General features: G+C 37.5%; 1 protein-coding gene across 1 annotated transcript; it reads left to right on the top strand.

Annotated features, from left to right (window-relative positions):
* The first annotated feature begins 1119 nt into the window (after positions 1-1119).
* LOC145770383 (TBC1 domain family member 7-like) lies at positions 1120-18525 on the top strand. The gene is made up of 2 exons (XM_082582019.1): positions 1120-1224; positions 17500-18525. The coding sequence occupies exon 2, from the start codon at positions 17526-17528 to the stop codon at positions 18393-18395; it is 870 nt and encodes a 289-aa protein (XP_082438145.1). The 5' UTR covers positions 1120-1224; positions 17500-17525; the 3' UTR covers positions 18396-18525.
* Positions 18526-18647: the final 122 nt, after the last annotated feature.

The raw sequence follows: 18647 nt of genomic DNA on the forward strand, positions 1-18647 counted from the left end.
TTACCAATTTGGTACGTATAAAATGCTAATTTTCAAAAATTTGCATGTTTAGGCTTTAATATCTGGCAATCCTGGCAACTTAAGTGATCCAGGTTTTCATGAAAATGCAGTGGACATCAGTTCAGCTTGTTTTTATTTCTGACGATCACAACGAAAAACAATATATTTCAAACATAGCAAGGGTCTAGAAAAAGGTAGAAGCAACAAAACACGGACGCTATAACGTGCATGACGCCAAAGCAGGACAATCAGTTATGGCATGGTCGCAACACCTTAATAAAGTTTTTACAAATGTAGAAAGATGAGAAAAGAAAAGCTAGTGAAATTTTTTTTAACAATTTATATGAGTAAAAAAAAGATAGTTTCTACGTTAATCGACCAAGGTGGGTTATCAAAACTGTTGATGGTCTTGAGGGGAACACTCTTGATGCGTTAGCTCATCACGAAAAGCAATTAAATCATTTTTTGTGTTGCTTGGTGTGGAACCGGTACTTGTTTGTAGTTATTTTAACAAACAGTTGAGTGAATGCATGGTTGCCAATCTGTCTGAAAGATGTGAAGAACTGGAAAAAAACTTATAATTTGGGACTGATGATCAAGCGCTCTTGAAGAATTTTGTATAATAGCCTATTTCTTTGCTTGGGCTCCAATTTGGGCTCTAATTTAGAACCCCAAAAAAAATTGGGCTACTTTTGGGCTACTTTTTGCATAAGCTTGGGCTCTTTTTTATGCTAACCTCTGGCAACCCTAGGGCTAACAGATTGGCCTTTTTAAGGCCAAATTTCTCGAATTTTGCTTTTTTTAGAGTCTAGTGGCCTTAGAAATTATACATTTGGCCTTTTTCTAGATTTGGCCTTAAATTTGATCTTTTTTGAATTTATTCTTCAAAATGCATAATAATCAATATTTCTCATATATCGTACGGTAACCTTACCAGATGAAAACCATATTCACCATTGTTCTATGACACCCACATGTCGCCTAGAGTGCACATATGAATATTACGGTGTAAAAGAACTGTAGAGGATGAGTAACTGTCTGCGCCTAAAAGACTTGCTCCTGAGATCGCCTCCCCCCCTAAATACAGAAATGTAACTTATTTACGGTGTTATTGCTAAGGTTGAATTAATTAATGTAAACCTACACATCAAGTTGCGTTTTGTTGAAATCGCCCCCCCCCATCAAACTACTTGCTGGATCCGCCCCTGATGCAGACTCCTTAAGGTAATTCCACTTCATGTCATTGGAAATGTTAATACAGTTGTACCGGTACATATTTTCTTCATGTAATTCCACTTCATGTCATTGGAAATATTAATACAGTTGTAGCGGTACATATTTTCTGTTTTTTTGTAAAAGGTTCCACTTCATGTCATTGGAAATGTTAATACAGTTGTACCGGTACATATTTTCTTCATGTACCGTAATTCCACTTCATGTCATTGGAAATGTTAATACAGTTGTAGCGGTACATATTTTCTGTTTTTTTGTAAAAGGTTCCACTTCATGTCATTGGAAATGTTAATACAGTTGTAGCGGTACATATTTTCTGTTTTTTTGTTAAAGGTTTTATTGCATTTATTGTTTATGGGTCACAGAACAAAAGGAATTGAATTAAATGCACATGAAAATATTTAACCTGTTGAACTTAATTTTAAAGTTGATTTAACATATTTTTAAGTTTTAGATTTGCCCTGGTCATAAATGTTATGACATGAATACTGTATATTAGGGTGGGCCGTTTTTGACTTTTTTTGAAATTCAAAAACGGCTAGTCATAAAAAGTGGCACATGCATGAAAAATTACGTGTGCAAAATTTCATCAGTTTGGGGGTGCATCTTCTGCTCCCGCAGGGGGGTCAAACTTTCAATTTTTTGAAAAAAAATGGGAAATTTCACTTTCCGTTTTAACAAAAATTTTTTTATAATTTTTCTACTGGCTAGTTATAAATTGTAAGTGGGATGTACCCAGAACTTTCCTATGTAAAGGCATGTTCGAAGCTTAAGGTTTACTGCCCCCGCATCGACGACCAAAATGCTGAATTTTCACCAATTTGAAATGCTATTTTGTCATTGCTCAATCAACAAACTTGTCGCAAAAGGGCGAGATGGTGTTAACGCTGTACGCTCATTTAGGTATGTTCTGTCCATTAACTTTGCAGGATAATACAAATGAGGTACAAACATCAGTACATATTTATGAATGCCACCGATGTCGTCCCCTGGACATGTCGTCCCCCCGATGTCGTCCCCTGCCGATGTCGTCCCACGTCGATGTCGTCCCTGTTGCCAGATGTTCAACTTTTTTTGTCCATTTAAATGTAGGTAAAAATTATGGTTTTTCGAAACGAACTTATTCAAATCGAAACGAAATTTTTGCTACCTTTTTCTTTTGTTGGTTTTGTTCCTGTACTCTATTGTTAAATTTATCATTACTGTTTTACTCGTTACAATATTGTTCAACTTATCATCACTTATACAAAGAAAAATAAAACTGAATTGAAAACAAAAAAATCTTTCTTGCCCTGTTCTGATTCCTCATGAACTTCGCATTGCTTTTTTGTCCGAAAAACATGAATTTCATGTTCTTGCAATCAACACTGTGGCGTAGCTAAGGGGGGGGACAGACCGCCCCGGGCGTCACGTCTGGGGGTGGCACTTTAAGACTACGATTTTTGATTTGGATTATAATCTGATAAAAAAACGCATTTCATTTTCACATACTTTTTCTTGAAGGGGTGGCAAAATCTGAATCCGCCCCGGGCGGCACATTTCCAAGCTACGCCACTGAATCAACACTCAATTTCTTTTCATGAACATTTATTTTCACATCGCTAACGTAGCCCACTGCAAATTGGTTCGTTGGTTTTGAATCTTTATCCTCGGACTGACAAAGCCTTGATTGGTTATTCCTGGTACCGTAGTTACGCGTACTTGCAGTGGCTCTTGACGCAGGGCCGGTCACCGAGATTGGCAGAGTGAAGTTTTCCGATTGTTGATGTGTTGTTGCCGAGAAATTATTCCATTCACTAGGGCCCGCTGAATGGAGAGCAGTCTTGAAATGCGTTGCTCAAGCGTACATCCCGAGCGTCGAGCTTGCGCCGCGTGATCTTGAGCCGGCGCATAACTGAGCTAACGGGGCGGACAATAAATAAACGCAATAAATGGCGAAAGTAAACATATCTAACCTACGACAAAAAACACAGAAACAGCTAGCAAAAACATTAACTATGACATGCAACAAGTGTGGTCCTACGTTATCTGGTAATGTAGATTAGAGATGTGCTCAACTGTTACTTTTTAATAAGTAGCCTACTTTGAAAATCTGAACTGCTAGGCCTACTTTGAAAGCTAAAACCATGAAAACAGAAAAAGCTAGGCTAGAGTAAACCTCAGTTAACGTGTGACTAAAAAAAACAGTTGTGTAAACCAGGGTGGTCCAAGACTGCGAACATGAAGAGCCACATTAGGGTCTGAGAAAAACTCCACGGGCCGCATAGTGAGAAATGATAACGCGTTGTTGAAAGTAGAAACGTTGTTAAATAAAAGCTTAACTAGGTTGCGATTTTGAAATTATTTTCTATAGATTTCGATCTGTTTTAGCTATATTCTTACTGTTAGGCTTGACTGGGCTATTTTATGTCTTGATTATCATTCAAAGCATTACTTTTTTGCATTTGGCCTATTGCATGATAGCGAATCCAAGCAAAGAACATAGCGCTTCTGCTTAACAATAATGTTAAAAAAAGGTGCCACGTTACTGCACTGCATCGCTGGTTCGCATTTGTTTTCTATATAGTCTATCCTGCTTTCTATATAGTCCGCCTTGTTCGCAAGTCAACATAGGCCTAGGACTAGCCTACTTAGAAAACAAAGCTAACTGTTGTAAGCGGACAGGTATTAGCTTGAAATTTATGCTATAGGCTAGGTCAAGATATAAACACATAATGACTGCAAACTAATTTTAAAATTTGCTCTTCTTCATTTTTGTGATGGTAATTTTCCATTGATAACGTATTTTCAGACACACAATTAAACGGAAGTGAACAGAATTACAAGCCACATTTTTACGACTTCGTTCCCCTAGAGGCCGTAGCACTGCAGTGGTGTAGCTTACCTAGGGTATGGCAGGCATGGCTCGAGCCTTGGGCGCAAAAATCGGTTGGTAAAAAATAAAATTTGTGAGTTATAGCCTACTTTCTTCAAAATCTAATTTGCGCCCAACAAACATCAAAAAAGGTCACTCTTTACTGTAGCCATTGTCAAACCATAGACGTTGAAAAAGCAACATTGTGCCTCTCCTGGCTCACTTTACGTTCAGTCAGCAACAATTGGAATCAATCAATCAATGGTTTATTTGTCAGTAACAGGAACATAGTAGGCTACAGTAGGCCTACATGTTGGAAATATGCAAGTAATATACACAATGCAAAGGTTACACAAGTTTCCATACCGACAGGGAGACAACGAGACGACCTAGTCATTTGCCACCCTACGGAAATGACAATTTTGCCATTTAAAAACTGGAAGTTTAGTAAAGTCGCTAAGCAGCGATTAGTTGAAGCTTAGAAGTAGCTCCAGAACTTACTTATTCATTTTTATAAGAATTTATAAATCTCATCTGTTGTATGACTTCAATTTGTCCTGACCAGAGCACTCAGTCTGTTTTAGGAAGAAATTAGCATTGAAGTATTATTGAGCCTATAAGCATCATTATGTGAAATTTTGAGACCAAGAATTATGCTAGGTATGATTTCTTTTACGTGCTGTGCTGGCACTGCCTAGCACTAAGCAGTCTGAAGTTTTGAGGTTCATTGACAACTTCACAAGCTGTGCTTTATAAATATACGGTACCGTACTTTTACCTAACTTCCTCAAGTTGTCAAACGGATAAAATGAACGCAATTCTTAGTAGCTAGTAGCCTACACACCAATGTTGGGATTGATTCGCTATCAGTTTCTTCAATCTCTAGTTAGCATAGGCTATAACCCAACGGTTACAAAACCCGCCGACATGCCAACAAATGTCAGCGACAAATTAAATTAATTAATATTAGTTTTTGAAAAAATCTGCCGGACTTGGGTCGTTTTATTTTTATCCACAGTTATCAGACAAAAATACCCCTATCTACAGGTCGGTCACCGCCGGTTGCATCAACACAGTGCTCTATTGAGATGAATTTTTAATTAAGTTGGCTAGGCCTACGTAAAGAACTACGAAAACATTTTGCGTATGCCTAGGCTATATATTGTAATTATCGACCAAGGATTTTTTTAATTTAACTTTTACTTGCCCTTTTAGACTCTGAAACAAACCAATACAAAGAAAAAGGAAAGTGGGGCTGAAGGGCGAAAGAGACGAGACTTGCAAGCAGCAGAAGCTGAAAAGTCAAGCAGACAAGCTTATGTCCGATTGATTTTGTCCAATAATTCACTTGGTAGTAGGCTACAGTAGACTATACACACACAGCGTCAGATGAAAAAGTAATAAGCCGCGTTGGCTAGTTTTTATGTTAGAAATAACTTGGAAAGGCGCAATAGCGCAGCATTCTATCAAATTGATTAGCTCTGCAGAGAGAACAAAATGTGCATGACGAAACAATCTCTTGTGACTGCCTTTGAACATTATAAAACGGCAATAATACATTGATTAATTTTCTTCACGATTTGTTCATAAAAGACTTGTATGCAATATTTAACTTAAATTGTTAAAAAGGGCGCACATTTAAACTTTGCCATGGGCGCCATTTTGCATAGATCCGCCACTTGTAGCAGTGGGCTACCGTGTCCGTAGGTTATGTTATTTTAAAGAAATAATAATAAATAAACAAACTGTTTACTCGTCAGCAACAAAATAATTAACCCTGGCTAGCGGACATTTGAAAAAAATTAGCCTAGAAATTAATTTTTATTTTTGAAATTAAAATAATTTGTTTGTTCATCTGAACAAAAAAAAAATTGTTTGTTCATCAACTAATCCCACAAGTTGTACCAAACTGAAAGAATAACGTGAGCATTGACGCTCGAGCTGAAATGCAACAGCCCGCCGCATTTTGAAGTCTGTTCGGCAGCGTGATTCATGATCACTCACTGGAGACGACATGGGCATTGACGCTCGAGCTGAAATCCAACAGCGCGCCGCATCTGAAGCTTTTTTTTGCCGGCGTAAATTATTGCGCGTCCCGGTGTATGAGGGTACGACATCGGGGGTACGACATCGGCAGGGGACGACATCGTCGCCACCCCATATTTATGATAGAGTTACAAAAAAAAAGAATAACCTTTTTAAGTCAAATTCTAGAGGTGGGCCTAAATTTCAGAAAAATTTGGACCAAATGAAAGAATCTGCAAAGCAAAAATATTTGAAATCAGTTGTTGTAGCCTACCGTAAGTGTTCCAATTTTCTGCAATGTACTTGCCCGCAGGAAAATCGTGTCCCTGTTACAGAACAACAGTTCCTTCTTGATTAAAGAACAACTCGCATAATGGTGATTGATAAACATGATAAATCGGCCACAAAATCTAACTTTAAATGTTTTCCGAGGAGTGTCGCAAGATCAGAACAATTCCGTTCTTTATGTGAAGACCCAGGAGCAGGCACAAGTAGCGCTTTGGTTAAAACACCTTTAGCTTCTTATTCAAGCTCAGAAACTTTGTCATCCAATGAAGAACGCTGCGAAGATTTTGATTATCAACCCAGTTTTGCCTCGGAAATCCCCAGAAAAAGCAAGGTTACTTCCAGTTTAGTAGTATTTGCTGAATTATGCGATCGTACTGGTATTTCAGATAGGTCTGCAGCACTTATTGCTTCATCATTTCTACAAGATGCAGGAGTTGTAACAGATAACGAATCTCAATCAGTCATAGATAAAACAAAGTGAGAAGAGCGAGAAAAAAATGAGGTTTACAACTCAAATGGAAAGTAGACCTATCAATTATCATGTGCATAAATTTGCACAGCATATATTTTGATGGCCGAAAAGATTAAACCATCAAACAAAATGAAATTGGTGGGCGACTTCGAAAACATTTCGCAGTTGAAGAACACATTACTTTACTTGAGGAGCCAAGTTCTCATTTCATTGGTCATGTTACTGCAGCCAACTGATCTAATGTGTCAATAGCTACCGGGATTCTTGAATATCTTGGATCCAATAAAATTAGCTACGATAATGTAATGGCAATTGGATGCGATGGAACCGCAATAAACACAGGTCAAAAAGGCGTCGTGATAAAGCTCCTGGAAGATCATTTCCAAAAGCCACTTCAATGGTTAATATGCCTACTGGGTCATTCAATGTCAAGTGATCCAGAAAAATGGGATTTTGTAACCCACCCTCTCAGATTTTAATGAAAATTCACACACTGATAAAACTTTTCTTCCTGATTTCAAAAAACTATTTTTTTTAAATTGGTCACCTAAAACAAGAGTTACGGCCACTTAAAGTTGACTGCTTTTTGTGATTGTTGAAGCGTAAAAGCCATTTCGATTTCACAAGTTTAACTATAGGAAGATATTTCTCAGCTCGTAAGAAATTGTACTGATTGATTTTTTCAGGTATTGTAGGACATATATTTCTTAAACCATATCACTCAAAACTAAAGCTCTTGACCATCACCTTTAACCTCATGTTATTTGTAGCCCCAATTGTGCTCAATCATGCAGAACATAATTTTTGATCATAAATAACTCATGGTGCTCACTAGTTTTATATAATCACATGCAATGCATCATTTTAAAGGTATTTTCAAGGAGAATTGGTATCAGAAATAAAATTAATGGCTTATTGAGTATTTCACCTCACAAAGTGAAAACAAAAGCTTGTGTCTGAAAATCAGTACTATTTTTTATTGCAAGTGTGCTATGCCAAGTTCCCCTAGTGATGTTTTGTATATTTATAATTTAAAATACCGTATTTTACGGACCATAAGGCGCACTTTAAATTCTTTTTTTTCCTCATAAATTGATCGTGCGCCTTATGGTCCGGTGCGCCTTATGTATGGATCAAGTGCAGTAGTGCTTTATTGCCTACACTCAAAACCAGTACCGATACTACTATTATATATGGTCCGGTGCGCCTTATGGTCCGGTGCGCCTTATAGTCCGGTGCGCCTTACGTATGAACAAAAAACTAATCAAAGCAATTTATTGAGAGTGCGCCTTATAGTCCGGTGCGCCTTATGGTCCGTAAAATACGGTAGTCTCATTAAATATTATACCTTGAAGAAGATTGTGCCAAACAATGCAAAACCACCCTCCACACCTCCAAGACACCCATTTGAATGCCCCAAGCTCCCAACTTCCCTGGACACAACCACCCTACAAACAAATCCCACAAAAGCGACCAAGCTTGTGGCTGTGTGGGGGAGGCCATGGCTTGACCACTAAACAACTTGGAATGGCTCCTCCTCAATGACCTTGAGGGAGAGGAGCCAACAAAATAGGATTGTGCCAAAAATTTATGTTATTAAACTAATATGGGTCCTGCTCCTGCTACTTAAACATTTTAAGCCATAGATCCGTCTGAGCAACAATGATAAATTCTAAATTCCAGATTAACATTTTGTCACTTCGGGTACATACTTTTTCTTGACCTATTTTTCCACAACAAAACTAACACATCAAAAATACCATACAACAATACATTGAATAATAACATAAGAGTTCACAAATGGTTATCTAAGGGTTGGTATCGGGTAATTGTACAGCGAAATAACAATTAAATATATATAAAGATTAAGAAATATGGAAAGAGACTCAGTCAGAACATCTAGCAATAATGCAGGCATTATATATGAAGACACATACTGCACATACGGTATGCATATAAGTTGCATGTGTGCATACATAGTGATGTAACTGGCTTGTTTGCTGAACTATACAGTATTTCGCTCTGATTATATTATTGAGCACTCTGAATCTACCGTATTGGCAATCATACCAGATATATATATATATACTGTACATCACAAAGTGAAACTGATCACATTATAGATTCATATTTTATTAAGTTCTCTACTGTTGGTTTCGCCCTTAGGGGCTCATCAGAAGAAATGCAAAAAGAAGGAGAACTTAATTATATAATTATATGAATCTATAATGTGATCAGATCCACTTTGTGATATTATGCTCTGACTCTGGTCATCGAGCACTCTCATATATTCGTTGAGGCAAGATTCACCATGGTATATACAGTATAATTATATATGTACAGCGGTGAATCTTGCTTATGCACATACTGAAATACATATACCATAGTCTTATAGTCTACCCCACACATGTAAATCAAACAATGAAAATTAACAGATTATTTATTTGATACAAGCATCTAACTAATACAATGATACTAGAATTGATACAGAATATTCTAGACTAGATTGTGACTCAAATTAGTACATATCAGTTTTTGATTAAGTCTTTGAAGTTGTCTAACCCCAAGGCACGCACATTGTTTTTTATCAAACAACACAAGAAAAAACACAAGACCTCAGTGTTTAGTAATTCAAGAGCAATCAGCAATAAAAGTTAGCATTATAATTTTCAAGCAATGCAACAAGAATCCTTAAATTAAATATGAATTTAAACTAGAAGTTCTATCACAATAAATTGGTCTTGCTCTAGCATAAGAAAAGTTGTAGTAAAATGGAGCCATTAATGTTTACAATGATATAAGAAAGCCTGAGTTATCCTTTTAATTGATTGTACAGGCACTTGGTACTGTTCACACAAATTCACAAGTGTTGGTTGAGTGATTGTGCAGAGTATATGTTGAAATGGTACCCAACATGTATCTTGCCTTTCTGGCCAAAAAAATGAAGATGATGGTCGTTTGGGATGCATAAATTCTAGGAAAATATCTTCATTTGTTTTGTCAACCTGTTGTACTATGTCAATGTACCCATTTTTGTCATACAAAACTGAAACATACTGTCCAATGAAAATCTTGGGGGGAGGCAATGGCTTGACCACTAAACAACTTGGAATGGCTCCTCCTCAATGACTTTGAGGGAGAGGAGCCAACAACAAGATTGTACCAAAAATTTTTTTTTTTTTAACTAATATGGGTCCTGCTACTTAAACATTTTAAGCCATAAATCCATCTGAGCAACAATGATAAATTCTAAATTCCAGAACAACATTTTGTCACTTTGGGTACATACTTTTTATTGACCTATTTTTCCACAACAAAACTAACACATCAAAAATACCATACAACAATACATTGAATAATAACATAAGAGTTCACAAATGGTTATAATGAGCCTATTTTAAATTATAAATATACACAACATCACTAGGGGAACTTGGCATAGCACACTTGCAATAAAAAATAGTACTGATTTTCAGACACAAGCTTTTGTTTTCACTTTGTGAGGTAAAATACTCAATAAGCCATTAATTTTATTTCTGATATCAATTTTCCTTGAAAATACCTTTAAAATGATGCACTGCATGTGATTGTAACTAGTGAGCACCATGAGTTATTTATGATCAAAAATTATGTTCTGCATGATTGAGCACAATTGGGGCTACGAATAAACATGAGGTTAAAGGTCAAAGGTGATGGTCAAGAGCTTTAGTTTTCAGTGATATGGTTTAAGAAGTATATGTCCTACAATACCTGAAAAAATCAATCAGTACAATTTCTTACGAGCTGAGAAATATCTTCCTATAGTTAAACTTGTGAAATCGAAATGGATTTTACGCTTCAACGACCACAAAAAGCAGTCAACTTTAAGTGGCCGTAACTTTTGTTTTAGTTGACCGATTTAAAAAAAAATTAGTTTTTTGAAATCAGGAAGAAAAGTTTTATCAGTGTGTGAATTTTCATTAAAATCTGAGAGGGTGGGTTACATGGTCTGGATCACTTGACATGGAATGACCCTACTCCATAGTAATGAATTGCCTCTTAGGAATCTTATAAAAGATATGGCAATAATTGCAGACCTGATAGCTTCACTGGGCCCATTATAAAGCAGCTAGCCACTGTCACACAACTAGATGTTGTAAAATATAAAGCAGTTCCGGCACCAGAGATTGAAATTGATGAAAATGACCTCAGCACTGACCAAAAATATCTTTTACACATGCACAGATCTGTGAAAAGTAGAGATATATCAATTCATTTCGCATATAGGAGTCCAGGTATGATGAACCACTCAAGATGGTTGAACACAGCCAGGGCCGGATTAAGGTTTTGATGGACCTGGGGCTATATGGTAATCTGAGGCCTATATTTCATTCCCCTCAATGTACCTATCACAATTAAAATGAAATATTATTTAACACATTCAAATGACATGTTTGCTGGATTTAGACAAAGCAAAGAGCTTTACATTCCTTAGCTCTACTCTGCATTGAAAACAAAGGTTTGGAAAAAAATAGACACCGATGATGTTATTACCAGCTCTGGAATGCAACCTTTTCTGGCCCATGGATGAACGCAGTTGATTCTTTACTCTTTCAAGCACTGAAAATGAGCGCTCAGCACCTGAGCAATTAGAAATCATCAGACAAAGATACATTCTTAGTAGGCTACAACAGATAGGCCTACGTTAGGAAATGCATACATCAACTCACTTTCATTGATAAATTTAAACATTTGAGTTTCTTTCCTGCATTTTCTGTTAAAATGGTGTTGTTTTAGCAGTGAAGAAAAATGAATCATATTTTCAGGCAGTAATTCTTTTAGATCATCTGGATAATAGTGAAGCAATGTTTTTGCACTCTCTTCAATGTTTCAGTTAGACATGGTGTTTAATTCTGCTAGAAACGAAAATCTTATTTGAAGACGATCATATGCTGCAATTCAGGATTTCATACACAAAATAATTTGGGCAATGATTGGCAAATATGAGTCTACTTTGAATCTTCTGGATGGATCAAGTGTTGTGTCTTCAGGACCCCTCCGCTATCTAAGCATACGTTTCTTCTCTTCTTTCTTGAAATTTCTTCAATATAATGATGACAGACACTTAATACTTTACTCTTTTCTTCGAATTCTTAAAATCGGGATTTTAATGTTTTAACAAAGTCATGTAGACCATGAAGAAAATCTGTTACCTTATTCAAAGTGATTTAGCTATCCTGCAGCGCCCAACTATTTTTATGAAACCGTTCCATTATGCACGACCATAACTCAATTAAATTAATGGTTTCAAGTTGTAGAGCACGTTAGGTCTCGCACCCCCCTTGGAAATTAGCTGACACCCCCTGGGGAGGCGTGCCCCTAAGAACCACTGGTTTACACAGTTAGCATTCGTTCTATGATTCTCGTCCTTTATTCTTTCGATCCTGATAATAAGCATGTCAGTTGCTCTTAGTAAGTTGTTATCAATGGGCCTATTTTCTTGGTGGGCCTGGGGCTGCAGCCCCATCAGCCCCGCCTTAATCCGGCCCTGAACACAGCCAATAGAATTCTACATTTATATGTTGCATCTAACGATTCTAACGCGTCAACTGTATTGGTGGATTGTTTGGACGAGATTATGAATGTTTATAGGTATTCCAGTATGGTTTGCCATTATAAAGGAAAGCAATTTCACTAATGGCCAAAAATATTTCTTTAAAATTCTACACTCTGCTCAGAACCTATCGAATAAAGCTCGCAGTATCCTCAACAAAGTAATATAGAGGAATGCGTTTTATGCCCATCCTTAAAACATTTTGATTGCAATCATATGTTATATCAAAGAGTATGTAAGGAGCTAGGATGCAGAAGAATTTTCAATTCAAAAATGTTATCATCTCACAGCACTCGTCAGCAAAAATTCACCCTGTCAATATTGCAGTTCAGTTCCGAACCTTACTTTGAGATGATAGACTGGCAAAATATTCCAGTTACGGAACCCCCAGCGATGCGTGGTGTTGACAGCAATGTGATAAAACAGCACATCAAAACAAAGATGCCTTCACAACAGTTGTTTTCTGCGTTTTCTCTGCCACACACAACAGATGCTCATCACATGTGGTGGACAGCGTTAAAAGAGATGGGTAGCCTACATTAAAGCAATATTACAATCAAGGAAAAAAAATTCCTAGGTTCCAGTCGAAACAAGATTTTATGATTCATTAGACTTCAGCCAGAACTAAATTTGAGCAATAATCTGGGGAACTGGCTAAAAGACCTTGTTGTTTGTTGTATTTTTGACACAATTTGGTTTTTTTTTTTTTGTTAACACAAGTTCTTTTTTATCGTTACCTTGCTGTCAAACAAAGGTTACTCTTGTGTGTGGTTCTGTAGTAGCCTATCAAGTGAACGTTTAATGGTTTGTAAATGGCAAATTTGTGTAAACAAAATCATGATAACAATTCACGTGGAACTGTACAGTACATTCCATTTACGGAACCTGCAGATCATATTGCTTTTATTCTGAAGTAAATTATAGGTTGCGTTTTATAGCTGCAACTGATCAAACGTAGCCTACTATTGCTTTTAATTTAAGCAAGACTACGTATTATAGTTTGTCAGTTCGTATCATCCTGCAAAGACTACGTATTATAGTTTGTCAGTTCGTATCATCCTGCAAAGTTAGTGGACAGAACATAAATGAGCGTACAGCATTAACACCATCTCGCCCTTTTGCGACAAGTTTGTTTATTGAGCAATGACAAAATAGCATTTCAAATTGGTGAAAATTCAGCATTTTGGTCGTCGATGCGGGGTCAGTAAACCTTAAGCTTCGAACATGCCTTTACATAGGAAAGTTCTGGATACATCCCACTTACAATTTATAACTAGCCAGTAGAAAAATTATAAAAAAAATTATGTTAAAACGGAAAGTGAAATTCCCCCTTTACCTGTGTGCGGAATGGCCCGTTTCGGCGAGTCCGATTTGGCGAGTTCCCTATTCGGCGAGAGCCCTTTTCGGCGAGTGCCCTATTCGGCGAGTTTTTGAAATTTTTAAAAGGAAATTATCGGGTACCGTAGCCTAATTGGAATTGCCGTGTTTACATCGTTTTAACGTCGCTAAACGTTGAAATCGTGCAGAAAGGAATAAAAATATAATGTTTGAACTATTAATTAAATTAAAATTCGTCATGTCAGTTCAGTTGTTTTTATTTCTGACCATCATATGAAAAACAATACACGTCAACATAGCAAAGGTAGAAGCGACAATTCACGTCAACATAGCAAAGGTAGAAGCGACAATACACGTCAACATAGCAAAGGTAGAAGCGACAATTCACGTCAACATAGCAAAGGTGTAGAAAAAGGTAGAAGCGACAAAACGCGAACGTTAAAACGTGCTTGTGACCGAAGTAAGTTATTGAGTTGAAAGAAATTTGGCAAGGTTGCATCACCTTCAAAAAAATTTAAGATATGAAGGAAAAATAAAACAAAGAAAATGTTACAAAAAAAATAATGTTTATGTCTATAAGTTAGTACTTTTGAATAGTTAAAATCATAGGCGCCTAACTATTTTTTTGGCCGTGGGGGCGAAAGCGTGTTTCATCAGCAGCAACGTAAATTCAGCGAAATGTCACGCAGATGGATGACGTAATTATGTCGTCACACTAGGATTGCTTTTATTGCCACACTCAGAGTTATCGCTACGTTCGACCTACCGTTAATTATTATAAACAAAGCTCGACCAAAACACATGCTATGCGTCTGCGTTGGCTAGTGGTTGATGGACTGCGACTCTTTAAGCTAAGCGCAACATAAAGTTTAGCAACGAACTAGATTTATTAGCATGAAACAAGAGACGAAAAGGTTTACTAAAAGGTATACTGTAAATGGAATGAAAATACTAACTTGATCATATGCTTGAAAATATACCCGTTGAAAGCAAAATCATTCATGTTTACATCAATTCAACAGCACGTCACCTTTAATAGATTTAAAAGTTGCTGACATCCGTAAACAGCCCTTGAAAAATAGTTACAGAGAGACGCTTGATTAAGTTTACGGCTTGACATTGCTCCCTTTTCACTACAATATCGCAACTTATGGCTGACCAGCTTTCAAGTTTCAATTCGCTGTAATACGCCCGTTTTCGTGTTGCAGATGAAACAAAAGATGCGCATATTCCCCGCCTTTGATCGGGTTTCTATGGCAACGGACGTGTGTGCGCCATGCAGTTTGCGCGAGTCCGTTGTTGTGTTGATTATGCCGCTTGTGCGACTGTGGGCAGTGCGGTTTGTACCGGCCCTTGTTACGTTGGTTAGTGGTAACCTCGGGCCGAGACTTCAAGTTCATTTTCACAGCAACCAATTCACTGCCGCGACAATTCTCTGCAGAGGTTTCGACTTTCGAAAGCGACAGGAGGCTGTTTGCAAGCGCATTAAGTTAAACGCACACTGCGTCAACGTAGCAAATTATGTTGTTTTTGGGTGCATTCAACATCTGATGACATTGAATCGACGCAAAATGGTAGATTTTTGCTATGTCACAGGCAGCAAAATCAGTCATTTTTACATTGATTCAACGTCTGCAGACGTTAAATCAACGTAAAAACGACAGATTTTTTTGTCTGGGGTGGGATTGTAGCATCGCTACTCGTTCTAGTGATTATTTACTGCGAAGCTGTTGCGGTTTGTATTTAAAAATGTTTTCCTGCTGCCGATCGCTAGTTCATCTATTGTTTTATGTATCAATGCCGCATAAAAAGTTGCTCCCACGCGGAAATATGCGTGGGGGCCTGGCCCCCACGGCTTAGGCGCCTATGGTTAAAATGATTAGTTTGGATCAACAAATGTGTGACCTACACTCCTACAGCTTAGATTGAAAGGAAATTATCGGGTAGGCTACCGTAGCCTAGTTATACCGACCAGCAAAAATTTGTTCCAAGAACCCAGTTAGCCTAACAGTTCATTTTTACATTGTAGTAACAGAATGAAAAGGCTAACCAAATGTGTGGTTTATCGTTTTAACGTCGCTAAACGTTGAAATCGTGTAGAAAAGGGTGCTTTTGCAGACTAGGATACGTTGAAACTGAGAAACATTCACAGAAGCCCTACGATACGTTGCATTTTTAAGATAATGTATTCAGACGTTGAATCAATGTACAAATGAAATGGTATGCTAAATGGGTTCTTGGAACAAATCGTAGGGCTTCTGTGAATGTTTCTCAGTTTCAAAGTATCCTAGTCAGCAAAAGCTCCCTTTTCTACACGATTTCAACGTTTAGCGACGTTAACACGATAGGCCACACATTTGTTTAGCCTTTTCATTCTGTTACTCTCAATGTAAAAATGAACTGTGTTCTTGAAACAATTTTTTGCTGGTCGGGATAACTAGGCTACGGTACCCGATAATTTCCTTTCAATCCAAGCTGTAGGCCACACATTTGTTGGTCCAAACTAATCATTTTAACTATTCAAAAGTACTAACTTATAGACATAAACATGATCTATTTTTTTTTTTTTTTGTAACATTTTCTTTGTTTTATTTTTCCTTCATATCTTAAATTTTTCTGAAAGTGTTGCGACCGTGCCAAATTTCTTTCAACTCAATAACTTACTTCGGTCACAAGCACATTTTAACGTTCGCGTTTTGTCGCTTCTACCTTTTTCTACACCTTTGCTATGTTGACGTATTGTTTTTGATATCATGATCAGAAAGAAAAACAACTGAACTGACATGACGAATTCAAGCACGTTTTAACGTTCGCGTTTTGTCGCTTCTACCTTTGCTATGTTGACGTGTATTGTTTTTCATATGATGGTCAGAAATAAAAACAACCGAACTGACATGACGAATTTTAATTTAATAGTTCAAACATTTTCTTTTTATTCCTTTCTGCACGATTTCAACGTTTAGCGACGTTAAAACGATGTAAAAACGGCAATTATAATTAGGCTACGGTACCCGATAATTTCCTTTCAAAAATTTCAAAACCTCGCCGAATAGGGCACTCGCCGAAAAGGGCTCTCGCCGAATAGGGAACTCGCCGAATCGGACTCGCCGAATAGTAGCAGACCCACCTGTGTGTGCTAACTCTGTTGCAACGGACGATATAACTGTGTGTGATAATGAAAATGTTTACCAGGGTGGTGATCAAAATAAGCATGTCTCATTTTTCTTTTGCATAATTGTCTGCAATGATCAAACACAAGGTAGAAAAAATATGATCACCATTCTGGAGAGATGTTTGCGGTCAAAAGAAAATCATGCAACTGTAATCTTATTGTGCAATGTCATATGCAAGACATCGTGCCACAAAGATCCATTCTTCACATAGCTGGACTTCTTTAAGGTGAAAAACATACAGAAGGAGTGATCACACACATCTGATGTGATCTGTTTCATGCTTTTTTGTGTATGTTCTACAGTAGTTCAAAGCCTCTACAAGTACAGTATTCAAAACTGCCAGGATTAAGTTCTTAAAAAGCTTTCTTGGTCCCAAGAGAAAGATTTCCGCAACCAATCCCTTCCGGGTTTATCAAGTTATTGTGCATAGAATTGTAATATGTTGATGTGTATTTTACTTTTAGATTTGTTGATTAACTTATAAAGTTCCACTCCAGCAGTTCGTTGTGTTTTCTCATTTCAGGTTTTTGATGACGTCGTTTACTTGAAATGAATGACGAAGCGAACAACAAACGAAACTTCCGCTTGTCCTATTATGACAAAGTCGGATGCAGAGGAATTGGTGAAAAAGCTTTGATTTCCATTCTAAGAAATGATGTTGTGGATCGAAAGAAGTTGGAAAACTTCTGCACCCGGTTTTGGATGCCTTCTGGCTTCCGAGTGTTGGTTTGGAAGATGCTGCTTGATATTCTTCCCATGGATCAACGTTCACATGCCTTTGTGATGAAACAAAGATCAGAGCAGTACGACGATTTGTTCAGCGCCATAAAAGCGATGAAGAGCCCGAATCAAACTTTGAGCAGCCCGGAAGCGTACTTGAAGATGTACTTAGTTGAAACAGGAGAGGTGAATTTAAGATGCGGGGTTGATGGTTGGCATCTTGACTTTATGGCCATTGCAAACTCTGTGGATGAAATTGTTGATGCGCCAGTTGAAGCATATTGGATGACGGTAAAATTTCATGAATTTTTTAAAACATTTCGTTTTTCTACTTCTGAATTTTACCGCATTATGCTTGGTGCTGTTGAGCGGGACAGCCATAAACTTTACAACCACTTAACTAGTATAAACTTTTTCTCAAACGACTTGTTAAATAATTGGTGTAAACGTGGCTTTGCCGGTGTCTTGCACAGCGATAGTCTGGACAAGGTGTGGGACTTACTTTTGGGCCGGGGAACGCGGGTGCTGCCCTATATTGGTGCTTGTATTTTGCAAGCTCTTGAACGCCCTTTACTCCATGCAACGAAATCAACCCGATGCGTAGAAATCTTGTACGAAAATGTGTTGGATGAAAACACGTCCGATCTCGTGGCCCGCAGAGGCATTGAAGCGTTTAAAAAATATGATAAGAATTTTTGACTTCGCATTTCTTTAGTTTCATTTATTATAGAAAAATAAAATATCTTTGCAGTTTAATTTGAAGTACCATGGCATTTGTTTGGCGTTCGGTTGAGCATTAAAAAGCAGCCCCATCCTGCCCAACACAAACAGAAAGTTTTATTTCCGTCCACCAAAGGGAGACATCACCTGCTATAAATGGCAGCGGTCTGGAACAAGGGAGAAAGAAATCAGTCTTTACAGGAAACCAAAGAGTAGACCTAAATTATATTT

Source organism: Aplidium turbinatum, chromosome 5, assembly GCF_918807975.1.
Source record: "Aplidium turbinatum chromosome 5, kaAplTurb1.1, whole genome shotgun sequence".
NCBI classification, from domain to species: Eukaryota; Metazoa; Chordata; class Ascidiacea; order Aplousobranchia; family Polyclinidae; genus Aplidium; species Aplidium turbinatum.

Bases quoted from the DNA above. Each gene is read 5' to 3' on its own strand.
- LOC145770383 (XM_082582019.1), top strand. From the start codon at position 17,526: ATGAATGACGAAGCGAACAACAAACGAAACTTCCGCTTGTCCTATTAT.